The 17,688-nt window shown below is 31.0% G+C and overlaps 3 protein-coding genes across 3 annotated transcripts; 2 read left to right on the top strand and 1 right to left on the bottom strand.

Moving 5' to 3' along the window:
• Positions 1-1,298: 1,298 nt before the first annotated feature.
• On the bottom strand, positions 1,299-9,327 carry LOC114934103 (endocuticle structural glycoprotein SgAbd-4-like). Its single transcript, XM_029306746.2, has 3 exons — positions 9,172-9,327; positions 3,084-3,121; positions 1,299-2,421 (listed from the first exon to the last, which is right to left on the bottom strand). Exons 1-3 carry the CDS (start codon positions 9,212-9,214, stop codon positions 2,038-2,040), a joined length of 465 nt encoding a protein of 154 aa, XP_029162579.1. The 5' UTR covers positions 9,215-9,327; the 3' UTR covers positions 1,299-2,037.
• Positions 9,328-10,368: 1,041 nt separating this feature from the next.
• Positions 10,369-12,007, top strand: LOC114932940 (larval cuticle protein 65Ag1-like). The gene is made up of 2 exons (XM_029305346.2): positions 10,369-10,451; positions 11,308-12,007. Exons 1-2 carry the CDS (start codon positions 10,440-10,442, stop codon positions 11,713-11,715), a joined length of 420 nt encoding a protein of 139 aa, XP_029161179.1. The 5' UTR covers positions 10,369-10,439; the 3' UTR covers positions 11,716-12,007.
• A 3,488-nt stretch (positions 12,008-15,495) lies between these two features.
• LOC114932941 (cuticle protein CP14.6-like) lies at positions 15,496-16,672 on the top strand. Its single transcript, XM_029305347.2, has 2 exons — positions 15,496-15,581; positions 15,970-16,672. Exons 1-2 carry the CDS (start codon positions 15,570-15,572, stop codon positions 16,396-16,398), a joined length of 441 nt encoding a protein of 146 aa, XP_029161180.2. The 5' UTR covers positions 15,496-15,569; the 3' UTR covers positions 16,399-16,672.
• Positions 16,673-17,688: the final 1,016 nt, after the last annotated feature.

Genomic DNA, 17,688 nt, shown 5'->3' with positions numbered 1-17,688 from the left:
GCGATATTTCCATTTATATAACATATTTATATTTAAATTATGAGTCAAGTGTATTTCTCTTATTATTGTTTTAAAATCAATAATTGGCAGATTATATATAACATGGGATTAAACAAATGCGTTAAGTAGCCGTGAATTGGAGCAAGTGAGTGGAACGAATGCCACATTTTCTCGTCCAACGTGGATTCCTCAAAATACGTCTCTAGGGTAGAGTGATTTACGAGAGAGGAGACGTCAGTCCGAGATTGAAGAGGTTTGTCTTGCGCGAAAAATATTTTCAATTTAACGTAAAGAGAGAGAAAGAGATGGAGACGAAAGTCTTTTCGCTCCGCAATTTCGTACTATTATCCACGCTATTCCTGGAAGCGCGGCATCACCGACGAACTGTGTGATTTAATCGTTCCGACCACGGAGAGATATACACGTTGAATATGGAAAATACCTCAGGAATAAATTAATCTCAAGGACCGCCTCCTCCCGAGTAATTTGTAATCGCACGACGCTCATTTAATTAACACAACGTCGTATTTTACGTTTCTATTAATGCAAATGGATGTAGAGGCATCCGAGGTACGAGGCTCTCCCTCTCTCTCTCTCTCTCTCTGTCGCTCTTTTATGTCGTCGACGCTGGATCGATACGCGATTTTGCGACATAGTATTTATTAATACGCAGGCATCTCTCGTCCTTTTTCGGACGCGCCATATGCATTGTCCTCGAACGCGGCATAAGAGCTTCTGAATGTAACGGACACCAGCTAATGCGATGTCGTAATTCTCGTTTTTATACCCGTGGCACGTCCCGCCGTAAGATGCGCGCATTTATCTTATTTAAATCGCACGCTTTTGTGTATCCGCGAGGATACGTGCCACATGAGGATTGTGTCGCGCGTTTTGGATTAGCACGTGCTCCGTTCCCTATTGTGCTCGCCTAGAGAGTGTTATTTCTCAGTCAGAATTGCGAAAATCTACTTTCGAGGATATTCCCTTGGATAGACTAATTCGGTAATTGTATATATAAGAATAAACGATGCTCATAAAAAAAGTTTTATGTGAGAAATTCTTTTCGAAATTTGCATAGTAATTATACGTAGAATATGTGTATAAAAATACGTACAGCTGAGGAATATATGTATAAATTTTACGCATCACAAGATACTTTCGATATAGCGCTGATAATTACGCATATGTCTCGTTATTTCGCCATGTCCATTATTACGTCATCTACACATGTGGTTTGTCATTAAATATCGCCTCGCGCTATTCGTGAACCAGCCAACCGAATTCATTCACCGACGTATTCAAATCACCAGCGATTTGATGTTTCAATGAGCGGAATAGTCGCGACGTGTTTATGACACAATCAAGTCAGATAAATCTTTCGATCGACAAAAAATATGACTGAATTTACATTTCAGCACTTTCATTTTATTGTTTAGAACAATGTTTAATATAAACATTGTCGTCACAATGATTCTGTACACAGGATTTCTTAATTAACATAATAGTACTAATCAGTTGTACAAATTTGACATCCTGATGTTCTTCGCAACAAAAAGAATTTGTCTAACATAAAACTCGCATTAACTGAATGTAAAAAACTAAAACATAGAATTCGTGAGATATAAAGGCATATAACTTTAATCATATTAAATGGTTTAGTGATTGCTCTTATTTTAAAAAATTTAAGAAAGGAAAACAGGTAGTCCTTTAGAGCAAAGCGAAGATTTTAGATCGCAAGAGTTTTTTATTGCCAATACGTTTATCGCGAACGTTCCGGTCCATTTTTTTAAACCATCTTCAGCAAAAATGTACAAAAAAACCAATTTAGGTCATAAAGTGATCCGAAACGTATTAGTAATAAAAAAAAACTCTTGCGATCTAAAATCTTCGCTTTACTCTGAAGGCCTACCTGTTTTTCTTTCTTCAATTTTTTAATCATATAATTTTCTGGCACTATATAAACTGACGAAAATTTCGAATTCACTATAATTAATTCACTGTAATTAATTCACTGAGCTGAATATAATGATGAATCTGTTACAAATTATCCTCCTCGGGATGCAGAGCGATATACTCCAAAGCCTTTAGGATAGCGGAGGGAACCGGAGGCCCAACCGGTAGATGTTCACCAGCAGGATGGAAACCGTTCTCGTCGGCAACATAGCTCAGGGCGACGAGTCTGCCGTCGGGGTCGGGATAGCTGAAGGATCCCTGAACGAGGAGAGCCTCGTCCTTGCCATCTGCAGTTTTGACGAGCTGTCCCTCTTCGCGCGCCTGAATGCCGTTTCCGGTCTCGTAATTGTAGCTGTACGTACCATCCGGGTTTGGTCCGTAGATAGAGAAGGCCAGATTCGGAATCGGAGTAGTTTGCTGTTGTACAGGAAGCGCAAACACTGCGGACGCGCAGAAAAGTATGGCAGTCTAGAAAAAAATATTACAAGTCAGAGCAAGAGAATTTTATCACAGTTGGAATAATACGGAATATACAGAGTGTATCTAAATAAGTACGACAAATTTTAGCAGATGATTCTTTGCCGAAAATTAAGGAGAGGTTTCTTATATGAAATGGAAAATATCCATCAAGTTTCATTTTTTAAATTTATCTGAAATGTGAGAAAAAAAATAAAAACTTAATTTTTACCTTTTTTAGAAAAATGTAACTCCTCAGGGAGAGATATAAGAGTATAGGTTTATGTAAGAAACTCTCCTTAATTTTCGACAAAGAAAAAATCATTTCCTAAAATTTTTCGCACTTATTTAGATACACCCTGTATAATAGTTTAATTGTAAAACACGTTCAAAATTCAAATTTTATATACTAATATATTTCTGTTTTTATAATCAATATGATATTTAATTGATTTGTTATAATTATTTTTTTTTTTACAATCTGAGACTAAAAATGTTACAGAAATTCGTATATATAGACTATTCTTTTCAACTTTTTATGAACAAATCTGATATTTTTCAAATTATAATAAAAGTACAAAAAAAAAAGAATAATTGTATAGATTAATTTTTTGTATAGATTAAATTGTGTAGATTAATTTTTTATTAATTATATTAAATATATACAGACTCACCAAATAAGCGTTCATGATGCTGATCACTGTTGTTTGTTCTGTTGTAAAGTGAAAAAAATTAAAGAAACGCTTTTTATATATAGTATTGCCCAAACCTTGCTAAAGTATTCTCCCTCTCATTGATAAATTTTTGGCCACCGTTTGGTGACACACATTAATACATATGCGCGTTGTGACATATTTGATGAAACTGATAGTGGGGACGAGATGATTGCAAAATGGCAATAAAGATAAAATCCAGTAAAATATTCATGTTTATCAAGTATTCGTTGATTTTACTCGAAAATCGAGTGTAACGCATATAAAAACATTGGAAATAATTTTTCTATTATTTCAAATTTTTCCAGCTCTTTTTTGCCTAGATTTTTATGACTGATTAAGAGTATGCTTTTTCATTCGTTATAAAAATTAATAATCAATAAATTAATCTCGTTTTTATTCTCTCTTTCATTTCGATGATGAAATTTTTTTAATATTTACTATCTTTTTCTGAGAAATTTCTTACACGTATTTCGCGTGCTATACATGCTCACAAAGTAAGCACGTGTGGCATGCATTTACCTAAGGCTATCAAATTTCAAGATCAGTTTAGCCAAGCTAGCTTGAAGATATAAACATATTTGTGTAGTTAAATTAAACAATCCGTTTACTAAAAATTAAAGACTATCAAAAGACTATGTGGAAAAATTAAGATAAATTCTTTTGTTAAAGAATTTGGAACTTATAAATTATAAAAAAAAATATTAAATCCATATTTGTAAAGTAAAAGCGCGTTTGAAAGATAGCTTCTTTCTTCCGTCCGCGATGTAAAATCGTATCGTGCTGTAAAATATTAAAAGCAACAAAGTAAATATCGTCAAGCAAACACGTTGGTCACGAAGGATTATCCTTCGTGTGTTTCAGAAGAAAAATAAAAGTTTGTCTATGCTAAGTCGATTGTAAATTTTTCTTGGTGAAAGAAACGCAGTACCATCTAAAAGGGCGCATTTTTTGGCCGCATTTTGCGTTGACCCGATGATCCCGTTATGTGAATTTTCGTTACTTTACGCGCGTTATAAATTCAACCAACGTGTAACAAATTCGCAGAGCCTTGGTGAGTACAACGCAAACCGAATACGAAAGTTTATTTATCATTTTTCCTGCGACTTGTCGCACGCGGGATGATGGCGAAAGCTAGTGTTTCTCGACCATTTTCTTGAACCTTAAGAAAGTAAATAATTGAATATTTGAATGTTTAACAATCAGAATATCTCTCAAATACTACAAAAATTGCTCTAGATAATAATATATGTGATATTTTATTATACATGTTGTATAATCATTTTACAACAAATGTAACAAATTATGGATATATATAACAGTATCTTTGTTTTTAAATAATTTGTAATATATCATTTTTAATTTCTAATAATCATTTATTTCAATTGTAAAAAAGATCGAATATCTATCACTTTACTCGAAAAACTTTGCAAGGGAATTATTTAAGGGTTTACCATCAATATAGAGCTTAAGTAATGTAATTTAAATGTCGCATTAAGGAATCAATTACAGAATGATGAAACGCGCACGCGATCTCGTGTCTTCTTCTTTTCGGAGTCTATAAATTTCTCTAACTCTAATATCAACAATTGTAGCGCGCGTCATTAATCTTTCAGTGAGAAAAAGGTTATAAGTCGAAGGACTTGCATCGGCACGATCGTATCCTTTTAGCTGATAGTCCCATTTGAATTCCTTCTTCTAAGATGGATAAACGAAAGTCTCTTTAATGAAACCGATTCTACACAAGCGCACGCAAAGCAATTGCAAAGAAATGTAAATTCAGTAATAGAAATCAATGCCTGCTCCACGACGATGCATTTGGAAAATGTCTGCTGCAACAGAAATTGTATTGGTACATGTAATTAAATAAAAAATCGCTAAATTGTTTATTAATAAACCATAGCTGGAAACGTTTTGCGTATGTATTTCGTGCCTGCTAAACAACGCAATATTTCTCTGTCGAGTGGAAGGACTTTATCTTTTTTTATCTCCGAAAGCAAAACTTATACACAGGCATCATAATTTTTCGCAACTTTTAAGATTTAAACATTAAATTTACCTTGGTAAATACATACACATATAAATTTCTCTACTCAAATCGCGCAAATACATTTGAAATTAACAGGAAATCAAAGTTGTCCTGTCTGTTATCCTTGAAAATTAATTTATGAGAATTTCAAGGTTTATAATTTTTTATGACTCAGGAAACGCGTGTGTCGAGAGATATCAAATTCTTATTCAGAAAAATAATGTATAAATCAAGAATTCGCGAATCAAACCTAAGAACGAAAGTTTTCGAGATCTTTCGTATAGTGTTTTTAGCCCAAATAAAAGAATTTCTCATTAAGATTTTATGACGTGAAATTTTTCCGATACGTCATTATTTTTTCACTTGCAATTATAAATGTTATATTAGTATGTTTAAATGCCAGAGACAAATTATTTCCTCAAAAAATATAAAAATTAATTTATCCTGCTTTTATGTGTTTAATATTTATAAAATCAGGATAAACGAGTAATCTTTAATTAAAAGTAATTTGCACGTTAATTATGTTAATGTTATTTTAGTTGTGTGCAAAAGTTGCAGTGGAAATGTCACTTTGAGTCCTCTAGCTGACTTTGCGCAGGATTCTTCGTCGATTTCTTCTCATACTATCGATAAAGCAGAATTGGGACTTACAATTTTCTCTATGGGGCTTTATTATATTTGAAATAAAAAAATTAATATAGCAAGAATAAGTATAACAAGATAAATAGAATATGTTAAATTATTAATAGAATTTACAAGTTTTTCTTTTTAGAAATGGAATATTATTTGAAAATTCTAATATAAATTATTGTGTTTATCTCTCTCTTTTTCTTGTTTGTAGTACGATTGAGTAAATATTAATGATGTATTATATAAGTATTCAGAGAGTGAATAAAAGATATCATAGATTGCGCTACGAGAAAGAAAATAAAAGACAATTTTAGTGTACATAAATTTTTGCAATAGTAGAAAGCAATAGTTTACAAATAGCTTTAAATATAATTTTGTATATTTAGAATAATGATTCACAATTATCTAGAGTATGCACATCAAGAAAATGTCTAATCTATCTCAAATCAATGAAATAAATATATGTTGAATCGTTTCCTCTAATGATAGATTACGAATTTGATTTTAGTATTTTTAAGTATTTTTAATATTTTTAAATATTTTTAGCATAATTACTATAAATTGAGAAAAATGTTGAAAACAGAATTAAATAGGCAACATTGTATTCATTAAATTGGAAAACTTAATAAATTTACATTTCAGTTTAAGAGGATTATTTTTCTTTTCTTTTCTTTTTTTTTAATTAAACCATAGAGATTCTTTTATTTGTTGTATATATTCAACAAAGATTCAACTATATATTCAGCGAATATTCAACGGTATGTGAAGTGCAATTTTATGAAATGCAAGTTATATGCATAATGCATAGGCGCCGGATTAAAATTGCATCGAATTATTTGAATAACGAGGGACCTTTTCGCGGTACGATTGATTAGCTTGCGGCTTCGCACAAACGGGCTTTATGCCATAGGTATCGGTAATTTCAAGAGGTATCATTTTTCATTTCGATCTCTGTGCGCGCGTTTCCAATGAATACGCATGCTGAACGTGTCTATCCTTCTGCAAAGTACAGGTGATGAATTGTCATAATCTGTCGTTCGCAGTCCGCGGCTCTTTAATCACCGATTGCATAACATTTCGTTGAAGCAACTCAAGCGAGCTGGGCTCATCTGCTACGTGAAAGTAAAAATGCTGTATATAGTGTTCAGACAGAGGGAGGTGGAGGAGTTAGTGGAATGAGATGAGATCTCCATGGGTACGAATTACGGAATTATCTTACTTCATTATCGCAGGAGGCGAACGGGATCATCGAGAGAAATATTGGTCAGTTAAAATTAATAGGCCGTGTAGCGATAATTTTACATAATTTGTGACAATGCTGATAATTATTCAAATATTTCGCAATACATGATTATTTTACATGTACATAGTAATAAAATTATTATAATATATGTACCATATACGCTGGAACTGTTACATTAATTTTAACAAAATTGTAGATTCCATTTTTTTCAATTATTTTTATACATATATAATTTATTCTTTAATTTAAACTTCCGTGCGGTTGAAAATTTTGAATAAAAAATATAAAATGTTATTCATATGAAGAAATATACATATATGTCATTTATACGATTTGAAATTCATTGTAAGCAATCAATACCCAGAGACATGTTGAAGTAATTACACACGTTCGTCGTAGGTTTGCGTTACAATCTACGCCACAATCCACGGGACAATTCCAAATACGGTATTAAATTAATGTAACAAGTGTATCTTGAAATTCGACAAGATAAGATTAACGAGGATACAAGGCGAAGGTGCATAATTAATTTGAAAATTAGAAACCCGTATACGCATGAGTTTAATTTTATTACGAAATATACATATATATACATTGTGTGACGGAAGAGAAGAGAGAAAGAGAGAGAGAAACGGATCGGCTTCTCGAGATTCATTATGAAGTGACGATGTGTCTAACAAAACGCTGCTCGCGGCGGATCCTGACCTTCGGCGATTCAGCGAGATCGGAGGCTTTCGCGTTTCGAACTTGGCTGAAAATTACACGATCGTAAAGTTTTGCCGAGTGCGAATGTCGGATGATGAATGTTTGCCATGTATGACGACCTCGACGTAAATAACTAGGAGATGCAAATAAATAGCAAATATGCGCACAATTTTACTTAGACAGCACAAACTTGTCATCTGACATAACAGCCGATTGATTTAATTTAGACAACTCGTATGTGTTGTTTTCCGCCAATTTTATTACGCGACTCTATTCAATAGGATCGTTCGAGCCTTTGATTTATGTAATTGTTCCTTTTTTCTATTTTTTAATGGAATTTTTGCTGGGTTTTTTGAGATGGCGAAAAGAACGATTTGTTTTCCTTCTCTGTAAATCGAACATGTGTATGTACTACTGTGTAATATCCGTAATACTGCTTAATAAGAACTTGTTACGAAAACTGTTCACACGTGTCCCAAGGTTGCCCGCGAGCGATGTTACTCAAAACCGAAAGTTGCCAACGCAAAATAATATTATTAAATTTACGATACGATATTGGTACATTGTAATTGTATATAATAATGCACGTTGTAAATCTTTCGAGATGAACATATCAATTTGTATATTCAGATAATATAGTTGATTCTTCTCAAGTAACTTCACTTTTAAATTGTCTTTTTTTTTAAACGATTACTATCTGAGTGTTTATCACTCTGTCATATTAATACCAATAAAGTTAATGTGTTCTCCATTATATTATTTCAATTTTCATGTTCTTGTATCGTCGATTTTCTTGGTTCATATGAGTACAGTATATAAATAAATTTTTATATCGTTATTTTATTCTTTTACATACCGCCACTAATTAATTAAAAATACTTCTATTATAATATAACTTATGTAAAATTAAGTATTAAAATAACTCACATATCTTTATTATATAATTTTTATATATTAAATAAGTCCTTAAATAATTATTTACTATAATAATAATAATAACAAATAATTATACAGTTTATAGAATAAATCCAATCCAGATAATTTAATAAAAAATATCAATAATAATTATTAATTTCTATATGAACAATATCAAATATTGATTAATATATTTTTGCATATCTGGGAATATATTTCATGTTTTCAAACAAAATAAATAATATATATTTATTTATTTGCACATGTATATATATTCAAAAAATTATCGTTTTCTGCTATAACTAATTAGCATTCTAATTTATACGAAATATATGCGATCATTAATTCAGCCGCTAAAAAAATGCGCTAAAAAATCATCTAGCATTAACAATCTGTGAAACTAGTGATTAGATAAAATCGTGAACAACTGATTGACAACTGATTTGATAAATCTAATGATTCTTCTTTCATTCATACCAAGCATAAAAAACATGACAGATTATTTGCAAAAAATCAGTGATACTTACTTCTATCTGCGACGATACCCAGAGACAATAATTTGTAAGACATTCGCCGGAGAACTTCAGAAATCCATCCAAGTAAACTCGCGCTGAACAGTGCGATAACTAATATTTGAAGAAAAAGATCACGATGATATAGTGGAAGGTTCGGCGATTCGACTACGATAAACATTACGTCAATCGCATTCGGTATCTTATGCGTTGCTTTTAACATAATATGAATGTTTGTTTCTCTGATGGTGATGAGTTGTCCTTTAGCACAGACATCTGCATCTTCTTTACATCCCGATGACGCGTTTATCGTCGCTACTTCTACATCATTTTCGACAAAAAACAAATCCCGCTGTGATTTAATGTTTTTAAAATTATAATTTTTCCTTTCTTTCTGCTCATTTTATCTTATTTGCTCATTTTTTCATAGTTTAATGGGCGCGATCAAATATCTTTCTTAAAATAACAAAGTTATTATTTTTCATTAATAAAATTTTATTATTTTAAAAAAATAAAAAACTTGTACAATATATTATATAAAGTTTTTATATTACAAACATAATTATTACATAATTATGCAATATATAATAAGATTCTATTTAATATTTACTATATTATATAGATTATCTTTAATCTTTTTTTTCAGTGATACTTTTAGTACTGCTGTGATATATCTTGCACTATGTGTGAATATTTCTGATAGCAAATATATTTACCATATTCTTATATAGTTGAGATTTTATTTAAGATATAGGTCGATGTATTCTGTTATTTAAAATAAGTGGGTGCACTATTTTTATAATAGCTTTTAACATCTCAATCTGCATCAAGTCTAATGCACGTCATTTGTTTGGCTGCGATTTTCACTTGTACTTATTAAACATGGACTGCTAAAAAAAACGTGTTATTTTTTTCCTTTTATATTTATGATATGATTTATAACTTTGTCCATCAGATTTTATATGGGTGAGTTCACTTCTTTATTAAACTCAGATTCATCCGACCTTTTGCAATTTTATAAGCACAAGTATATGACCAAGTGCTATATGCGTGTGCGTGAACGCGCGTTTAACTCATCCGAAAAATTTGGATGTATGGTATTGTTCATTGGAGTGGGGTAACAGGACATAGAAGGTCCGGAGCAAGGGGGGCTTAAATAAGGCATTACCAGAATCTTCGGGTGGCGGATATATAAAGCGGAAGGCATGCACGAGATGTTAAGTCAGTGCAGTGAGAAACTTTCGAGCAGCAGCTAGGAAAAATAATATATATTCCTTTTCAACATGAATTCATTGGTGAGTGTGAGTTTTTGTGCGAGTAAGAGATGTTACGTGACGCAGTGGCATGAGATATTTATATGTGGTCTCGCATCTGCGGCATTTTTGTAAATAGAGTGATTCTTACAAAATCTGTATAAATCATTTATATCGTTGAGACAATCATGTTACATGAGACAATTTTTTTTAACTTAAAATTATAAATTGAACATATTGATATAAAAATCAAATAGTTATGGCAAACTACCTCTAATATTTATATATACCTGTACTATATACATTGATAAAAACGTGTAGTTTAAACATTTTAATTAATTAATAAATAAATCTATACAAAAACAATTATAAGTATTACAAAGTGCATAAATATGTAAGTACATTTTGTTACACACATTAAGCTGTTTCCCCTTGAAAAGTTTTTTTTCCGAAAATATAGAAATACTTTAATTATAAAAGCAGGATATCAGGGTTTTAGATAGATTAATTAATATATTTTATATATTGCGCAATTTATATTTTTAGCACACACTAATTATATAAAAATATAAATTATAATATATACAAGAGAAAATAATATCGTAAAATGTTTCACTATGATCTTAAATTACATATCCTATAACACAAGAGAAAATACCTTGCGTTAGCAATAATTTTTCTTATCAATTGAACTAATTTTGACATTTATCTATTTATAATGACAAATATATTTCCAAATTTATTGATTGCTTAAATAATCTTCTTTGTAGAAATGTTTTGTTATTCGTGAATCTTGTGTCCTCTTTCAGTACAATTTAACCGCGTATTGGGATGTTTAGTACAATTTCAAATGTAAAATATATGATTCAAAATACTACATTATTTACTGTCTTTATAGGCAAGAATATTGTGCGCCCTCGTAGCAGTGGCAGTAACAATCGCAGCACCGGCATCCGAGCCTGTAGTTGTCAACGAGCTAGCTAGATCTCACAATGAAATTCCTATTCTCAAGCAAGCTGTAGATGGGCCCAATCCTGATGGTTCCTATAATTACAACTACGAGACCGGTAATGGCATCCAGGCTCAGGAAGACGGTCACCTGAATAATGCGGGCACCGATCAGGAAATTCTGGAAGCGCGAGGCAGCTACAGCTACACTGATGCGGAAGGAAATACCTTTCAGGTCTCGTACGTAGCCAACGAGAACGGATTCCAACCGGAAGGTGCTCATTTACCTGAGGTGCCGCCACAAATTAAAAGGGCCCTTCAATACATTGCTGAACACCCCGAGGAGAACGGCGAATAAACATACTGAATGTAAATATGGACAAAATCGACAATTCGCAGACGAGTCTTGACAAGATGATATCGAAAAGAACCTAGCGCAGACTCGATCACGGTCACTTTGAGGATTGACAGATACATTCGATCTTCGTAGAGACCGTTAATCTCGAGAATCCGCTATTCCCGTCGTGATTATGTTTGTATTTGTATAATATTGTTAATAAATTTATACAATATTTGCACATAATATTAATTCTATGCCATCGGCACATTGTAAATCTTGCAAAATAAATATATCAATATTTGAATAATAATCAATTAATTCTTTTCAAATAATTCCTCTCAAAAATTACGTGAAGAATGAGCCCTTTATCACATATAATATAATATATTTAACTTTTTATAACATCTATCAGTTAATATTAAATACATGCAGTTATATATATATATATATATATATTATACATGTATAATTACATAAAATTAAAGTATTTTTTATTTAATTATTATATTATTCTATTCTTAATCTTCTTATATTCTTTCTTTCTTTTCAAACTATATAAATATTGTTTATTTTTTCATATATTATTATTATCTTATAAAAAATATTTTATTTATAATATAATTTATATAATTTGTTTCTCGTACTTTCAATCGTTTGACTTTTATATAATTTATAGTTTAATAATTATCGACAGTATTACTAATATAAAGATTTAATTTAATGATATATATTGTAAGTAATTTTAGTTTATTGTTTCAATTTTTGTCATATATTGAATTGCGTATGTTAATAATTATATATTTTATTGTTAGTGTTCACTTGAAAAGGACCACAACCACATGGTCGAAACGTAATGAGTTTAATAACGAAATATACACTAGTTTGGTCGATTATTTCTACTATCCTATTTTAATAACTAGTGACAAGGATTAATAATTTAGGAATTATAATATAATTCGTGTTTTAATATAATTTTACAAAATTAAACATACTTTTTCCTTATATAATTTTGATATACTAAACAAGATATATTGTACAAACTCTTATTACACATATACACAAAATCACATAATGCAAAGATATATCAGTACACTTATATAAAATTAAAATTTTTTTTTATGTAAATATACTAAACAGAAGTTTTTGCTACATGGTTGACTTATGTGAATCATGCAATTATAAATTCAATCGAAAAAAAACATAATGCTATTAGTAAAGCAATTTGTGAAACTAATGAGGTGATTTTACATTTGTAAACGATAGCAATTATTATTATCATTATTCGTTGCAGCTTGTTTAACAAAAAGAAAAGAATTCCGTTGTGACTTTATCTGCTTTTAACGGCAGTAAAATCTTCCTTTCTGCATTTTTAAACAACATTCGATAATTAAGAAATAAATTTTTACGATTAAATGTATTTCTATAAATAATTGAATAATTATTTTGATAAAGAGTATTTAAAAAAACCTGTTTAGAAGAATTATTTGTATAGCATTCTATAGAATTTATTATATATTAAGTAGGCGAATTCACATTTCTTTACTAAATTTAAGTTTAGCTGACTTATTGTGATTATGCACATATAAGATTGATTTCAGATTTAAAATATTGTCAAGGAAATCAAGTTTTACATGTCTGTACGTGCATGTGCATTTGACTCTTTCCACAAACGTGATTCATTGAAATGATAAAAATGACGAGAAGAGAATCTAATTTAATAAGTTCCGAAATCTTTGAATGGCAGATATATAAAGCTTCCACACGATATTAAATCAGTATAGTAAGAAATTTCCGAGCTGTAGCTAGTATATTTTTTTGAAATGCATTTATTAGTGAGTTCAAATTATGTTCAAATTATGAAAAAAATTTATTTGTTAATAAACAAGGCCCGGAAGAGTTCCGTTTAACGAGATGTTTATATATATGCGCACAAATTTCTGCGTAGACGTCTAAATACTCGTTTAACAATTTCCCTGCATGCAAAAAATCCAGGCAAAGGAAAGGATCCAAAAAACAAGATATATATATATGACAAAAAATATACATTAAATGAAAATCAATAAAAATCTCGACAGCAATTGACGTGGCGCAAATATGGGCCGCATTAGAAGTCTGGTCAAATCCAGACTTGCGGCTGTTTAACTTTATAATGAATACTACGCCATTTATATATCAGGCGCAAGGATGGCCCTGATGAAATACAATTGATTATGTGTACATAAAAATGCAATATTGCAAAGCACTTTGCAAGATTATATAAGACAAGAATACATTGTATCAATAATAAATTATTCTTTATTATAAACACATTATAATTTAATTTGAACACATATTTACACTATGATTTTTCAAGAGCAAGCAAAGCCTGCAATCATGAATTCAGCCGAAAAAACATGTGGGTGTCTAATATGTATATAAACAATCTGTGAATCTAATGATTAATATAGCAATTGATTTGATAAACTCTATGATCATTTGTTCACTTATGTCGAGAGCAGCACTTATATTGTTCGACGACACGCAGATGAGACACACAATCGTGATGTCAAGTTTAAAATCCCCTAAGAATGTAGTAAACATGCATTGCATGTACGCATTTGATTCATTTAGAAACTTATATATGATTCATTAGAATGATGTAATAACAAGACTAAAAAGTCTAAGATATTAAAAAGTACTGAAATCTTCGGATGACGGATATATAAAGATTGCAAGATAATAATAATTATATAATGATAATATTCCAAGTTATTATCTTTTTCAACGAACTCGCGCTTTTCGAGAAATATGTATATAAATAGTTTAATTTCGTATTACAATAAGCACATACAATTAAAATAAATGTGCTTTTACATAAAAGTAAGATTTTTAGACATCAATGTTGTAAAATCACACTAAGAATATTTGAAATATAGCTGAATATTATTATACTATTATACTATCTTCATGAACAGAGTCTGTATGTGATACTAATTAGGATCATAATCGGTTCAGAGAATTACTACGTTAAAAAAATGTAATCGCTCGAGTGTTCAAGAAAATTTAAAAAATCGTAAAATATCTTATTGCAAATATTTTCCAATTAATGGCACTTTAGAGTACTAGTTGCATTGATATCATATTTGTGTTCTTGATATTAATTATATCTTATTATTCTGTAAATTTATAGGTTTACTTGCGAAAAGTAAGTCGCACAATTTGTTTTTACAACAATTACATTTAAATACGAAATTGCAATCAAACTATTATACGTCATTATTTGACATGTCATCAAATTTGTTTTTCAATTATTGCAATTTTTATTTTAAAAGTCAAATGTAAGTACACATTATAATATATATTTTTTAAGTATATATATATATTATAAATATATTTTTTATATATTTTTATATATTTTTTATATATTATAATTTTGTCGAATCTTAAATGAACAAATTCATATTTGTTCAATAAATTAAATTTTAGTCAATTTTATGCGATTTGAAACACTTAAGTCTAATCTTCAAGGAGATCAGGTTCTGTATGTGTGTAAATGCATGATTCGTTTAGCTCATCCGCAAACGTGATTGTAATAATGAACAAGTGATTGTAATAATGAAAATGACAAGCAAATAGAAGAGTTTAATGCGGAGTATACAATAGAGTCGTCAAGTTGTAAGTCACAAGAAAATGACCAATTACAGTTGAAGTTTAGAAAAATAATCGACTATGATTGGTTAATTTCTTATGACTTTATGATTCTATTGTAGACGCCGCATAACATATATAAAAAATTCTAGAATCTTATTAGCATGGGTATATAAAGCTTATACAAGATGTAAGGCAGTGTAGTGAGAACATTTCTATCCAACAAAAGTTTATCTTTTCTTAACATGAATTTATTGGTGAGTCCGAGTTTTGTCTGAAATGTTAGAAAATTATACACAAATATAATTAACTGTATATATATATATATATCACGCAAAGAGAAAATATATATAAAATAATAGCAAAATAAAATATTATTATATATATTATTATATGTATTATTTATATTATTTATAATAGTAAAGTGCTTTAACAAATATGTTAAGTATATATGTTGTAAAATATATTGTAGTAATAATAAATTATTCATTAACAATTATATGCATAATTAATAATTAACTGATTTTGTTAATATAAGAATATTCAAAAATCTCTTTTTTATTTTATAATGCAATTAAAAAATCAAATTTACAATATATGATTTATATATTATGTAGTTCTTTATTCAATTCTTTATCTTTCTAGACAATCACTTTGTGCGTTCTACTGGAAGTGCTAATAGCGAAAACGCAAAGATTACCTGCCGATTTTTTCAACACCAATAAACTTGTAGTTAATGGCGCTCCATCTGCTGCGCTACTTCCAGATGTTATTTCAAATGATCCACAACCAAACAGCAAGCCTCTTTATAATTACAGCTATAACACTGATACTGGCATTCGAGTTCAGGAGGACGGTCACATCAACCATATAAATACCGAGCAGGAAGCCTTGGAGGCACGAGGTAGCTATAGCTTTACTGATGCGGAAGGAAATACCTTTCAGGTCTCGTATGTAGCTAATGAGAACGGATTCCAGCCAAAAGGTGCTCACTTGCCTGAAATACCACCACTAATCAAAAAGGCTCTTCAGTACATCGCCGAACATCCTGAGAAGAATGCAGAAAAACACTAGATGTGACAAAAAAGTGAGTAAAATCAGCAAATCATAGGCAACAGCAACCGGTCTTGACAAGATGACAGATCGGAAAAAGCTTAGAGTGGTGCTTAGCTCATCAATGGTAGATGCTTTGAGGATGATTGATATTTTCTTGAAGAACATCTACCAATCTTGAGACTCGACGAGAAAAATAAAAAGTCTAAGATATTAAAAGAGATACTGGAATTTTTAAATGACGGATAAACTATGTGCAAAATGTTAATAAGTGTAATAAGAATTTTCTCTCCAAGTTATTGTATTATCTTTTTATCGACAAACTCGTTTTTTTAGAATAATACATATAAATAATTTGATTTTGTATTACAAACATTCACATATTGTAAATATTGCAATAAATTTGCTTTTATAAAAAAGTAAGATTTCTCGACTTCCAAAACATAAAAATTGTATTACGTATATTCGAGAATATTTTCATACTCTATAAGCGGACTTTGCATATAATAGTAAGTAGAACTATGATCAATTCGCGCAGGAGCATTAAGTAAAAAAACAATGGAAATTACCTAAGCATTTTCAAAGTGTTAAAAATTGTAAAATATTTTAGTGCAATTTTTTCTTAATTAGTAATACTTTAGAATACTAATTGCATTGAACTCATATAATTTCGTTCCTTATTATTGACAATTGTGATTGATAAATTAGTAATTTTGTAACGAAGCACCTTTCCCGACGCCACGGATCGGCTCGTCGGTGCCAGGATTCGGGAAGAGGGGAGACTCAGATTTACAATGACACACGGTTGCTCTGGTAAAAGTAGAGTTTATTCGGGGCCACCTTCCTGTGGTTCTCCCGTGATTCAAATCATTATACACAGCACAGTATAATCGGACGAAACGCGACCAGATGATACAGACGCGTACACGACTTATTGCTAGGATTGACAGATAGAAATATTACGGACGAGACGCGACCAGATTATACGGACGCGGACACGACTTATTGCTAGGATCGACGGATAGAAATATTACGGACGAGACGCGACCAGATTATACGGACGCGGACACGACTTATTGCTAGAGTTTCCAACGCGGACACGCGTACGGGCGCCCTGAGAAGGGCGAGCTCCGTCGGGCGCCGGTGACTTTCAGGTAGGACCCGGTGACCGAGGACGCTCGGCCTGCACGACGAGAACGCTCGTCGGCCGGGGTGATTTACGGACAGGACCCGGTGACCGAGGACGCTCGGCCTGCACGACGAGAACGCTCGTCGGCCGGGGTGATTTACGGACAGGACCCGGTGACCGAG

The sequence above is a fragment of the Nylanderia fulva genome, unplaced genomic scaffold, assembly GCF_048542155.1.
Source record: "Nylanderia fulva isolate GAGA-0341 unplaced genomic scaffold, ASM4854215v1 Scaffold45, whole genome shotgun sequence".
Taxonomy (NCBI): Eukaryota; Metazoa; Arthropoda; class Insecta; order Hymenoptera; family Formicidae; genus Nylanderia; species Nylanderia fulva.
This window is presented reverse-complemented; position numbering and strand designations above follow the sequence as displayed.

Excerpts from the sequence above, each read along its gene's own strand:
- LOC114934103 (XM_029306746.2), bottom strand. The coding sequence starts at position 9,214 with ATGTCTTACAAATTATTGTCTCTGGGTATCGTCGCAGATAGAA. Across the intron at positions 3,122-9,171 it reads GGGTATCGTCGCAGATAGAA|AACAAACAACAGTGATCAGC; the intron begins GTAAGTATCACT and ends ACTTTACAACAG. Across the intron at positions 2,422-3,083 it reads GCATCATGAACGCTTATTTG|ACTGCCATACTTTTCTGCGC; the intron begins GTGAGTCTGTAT and ends ATTTTTTTCTAG.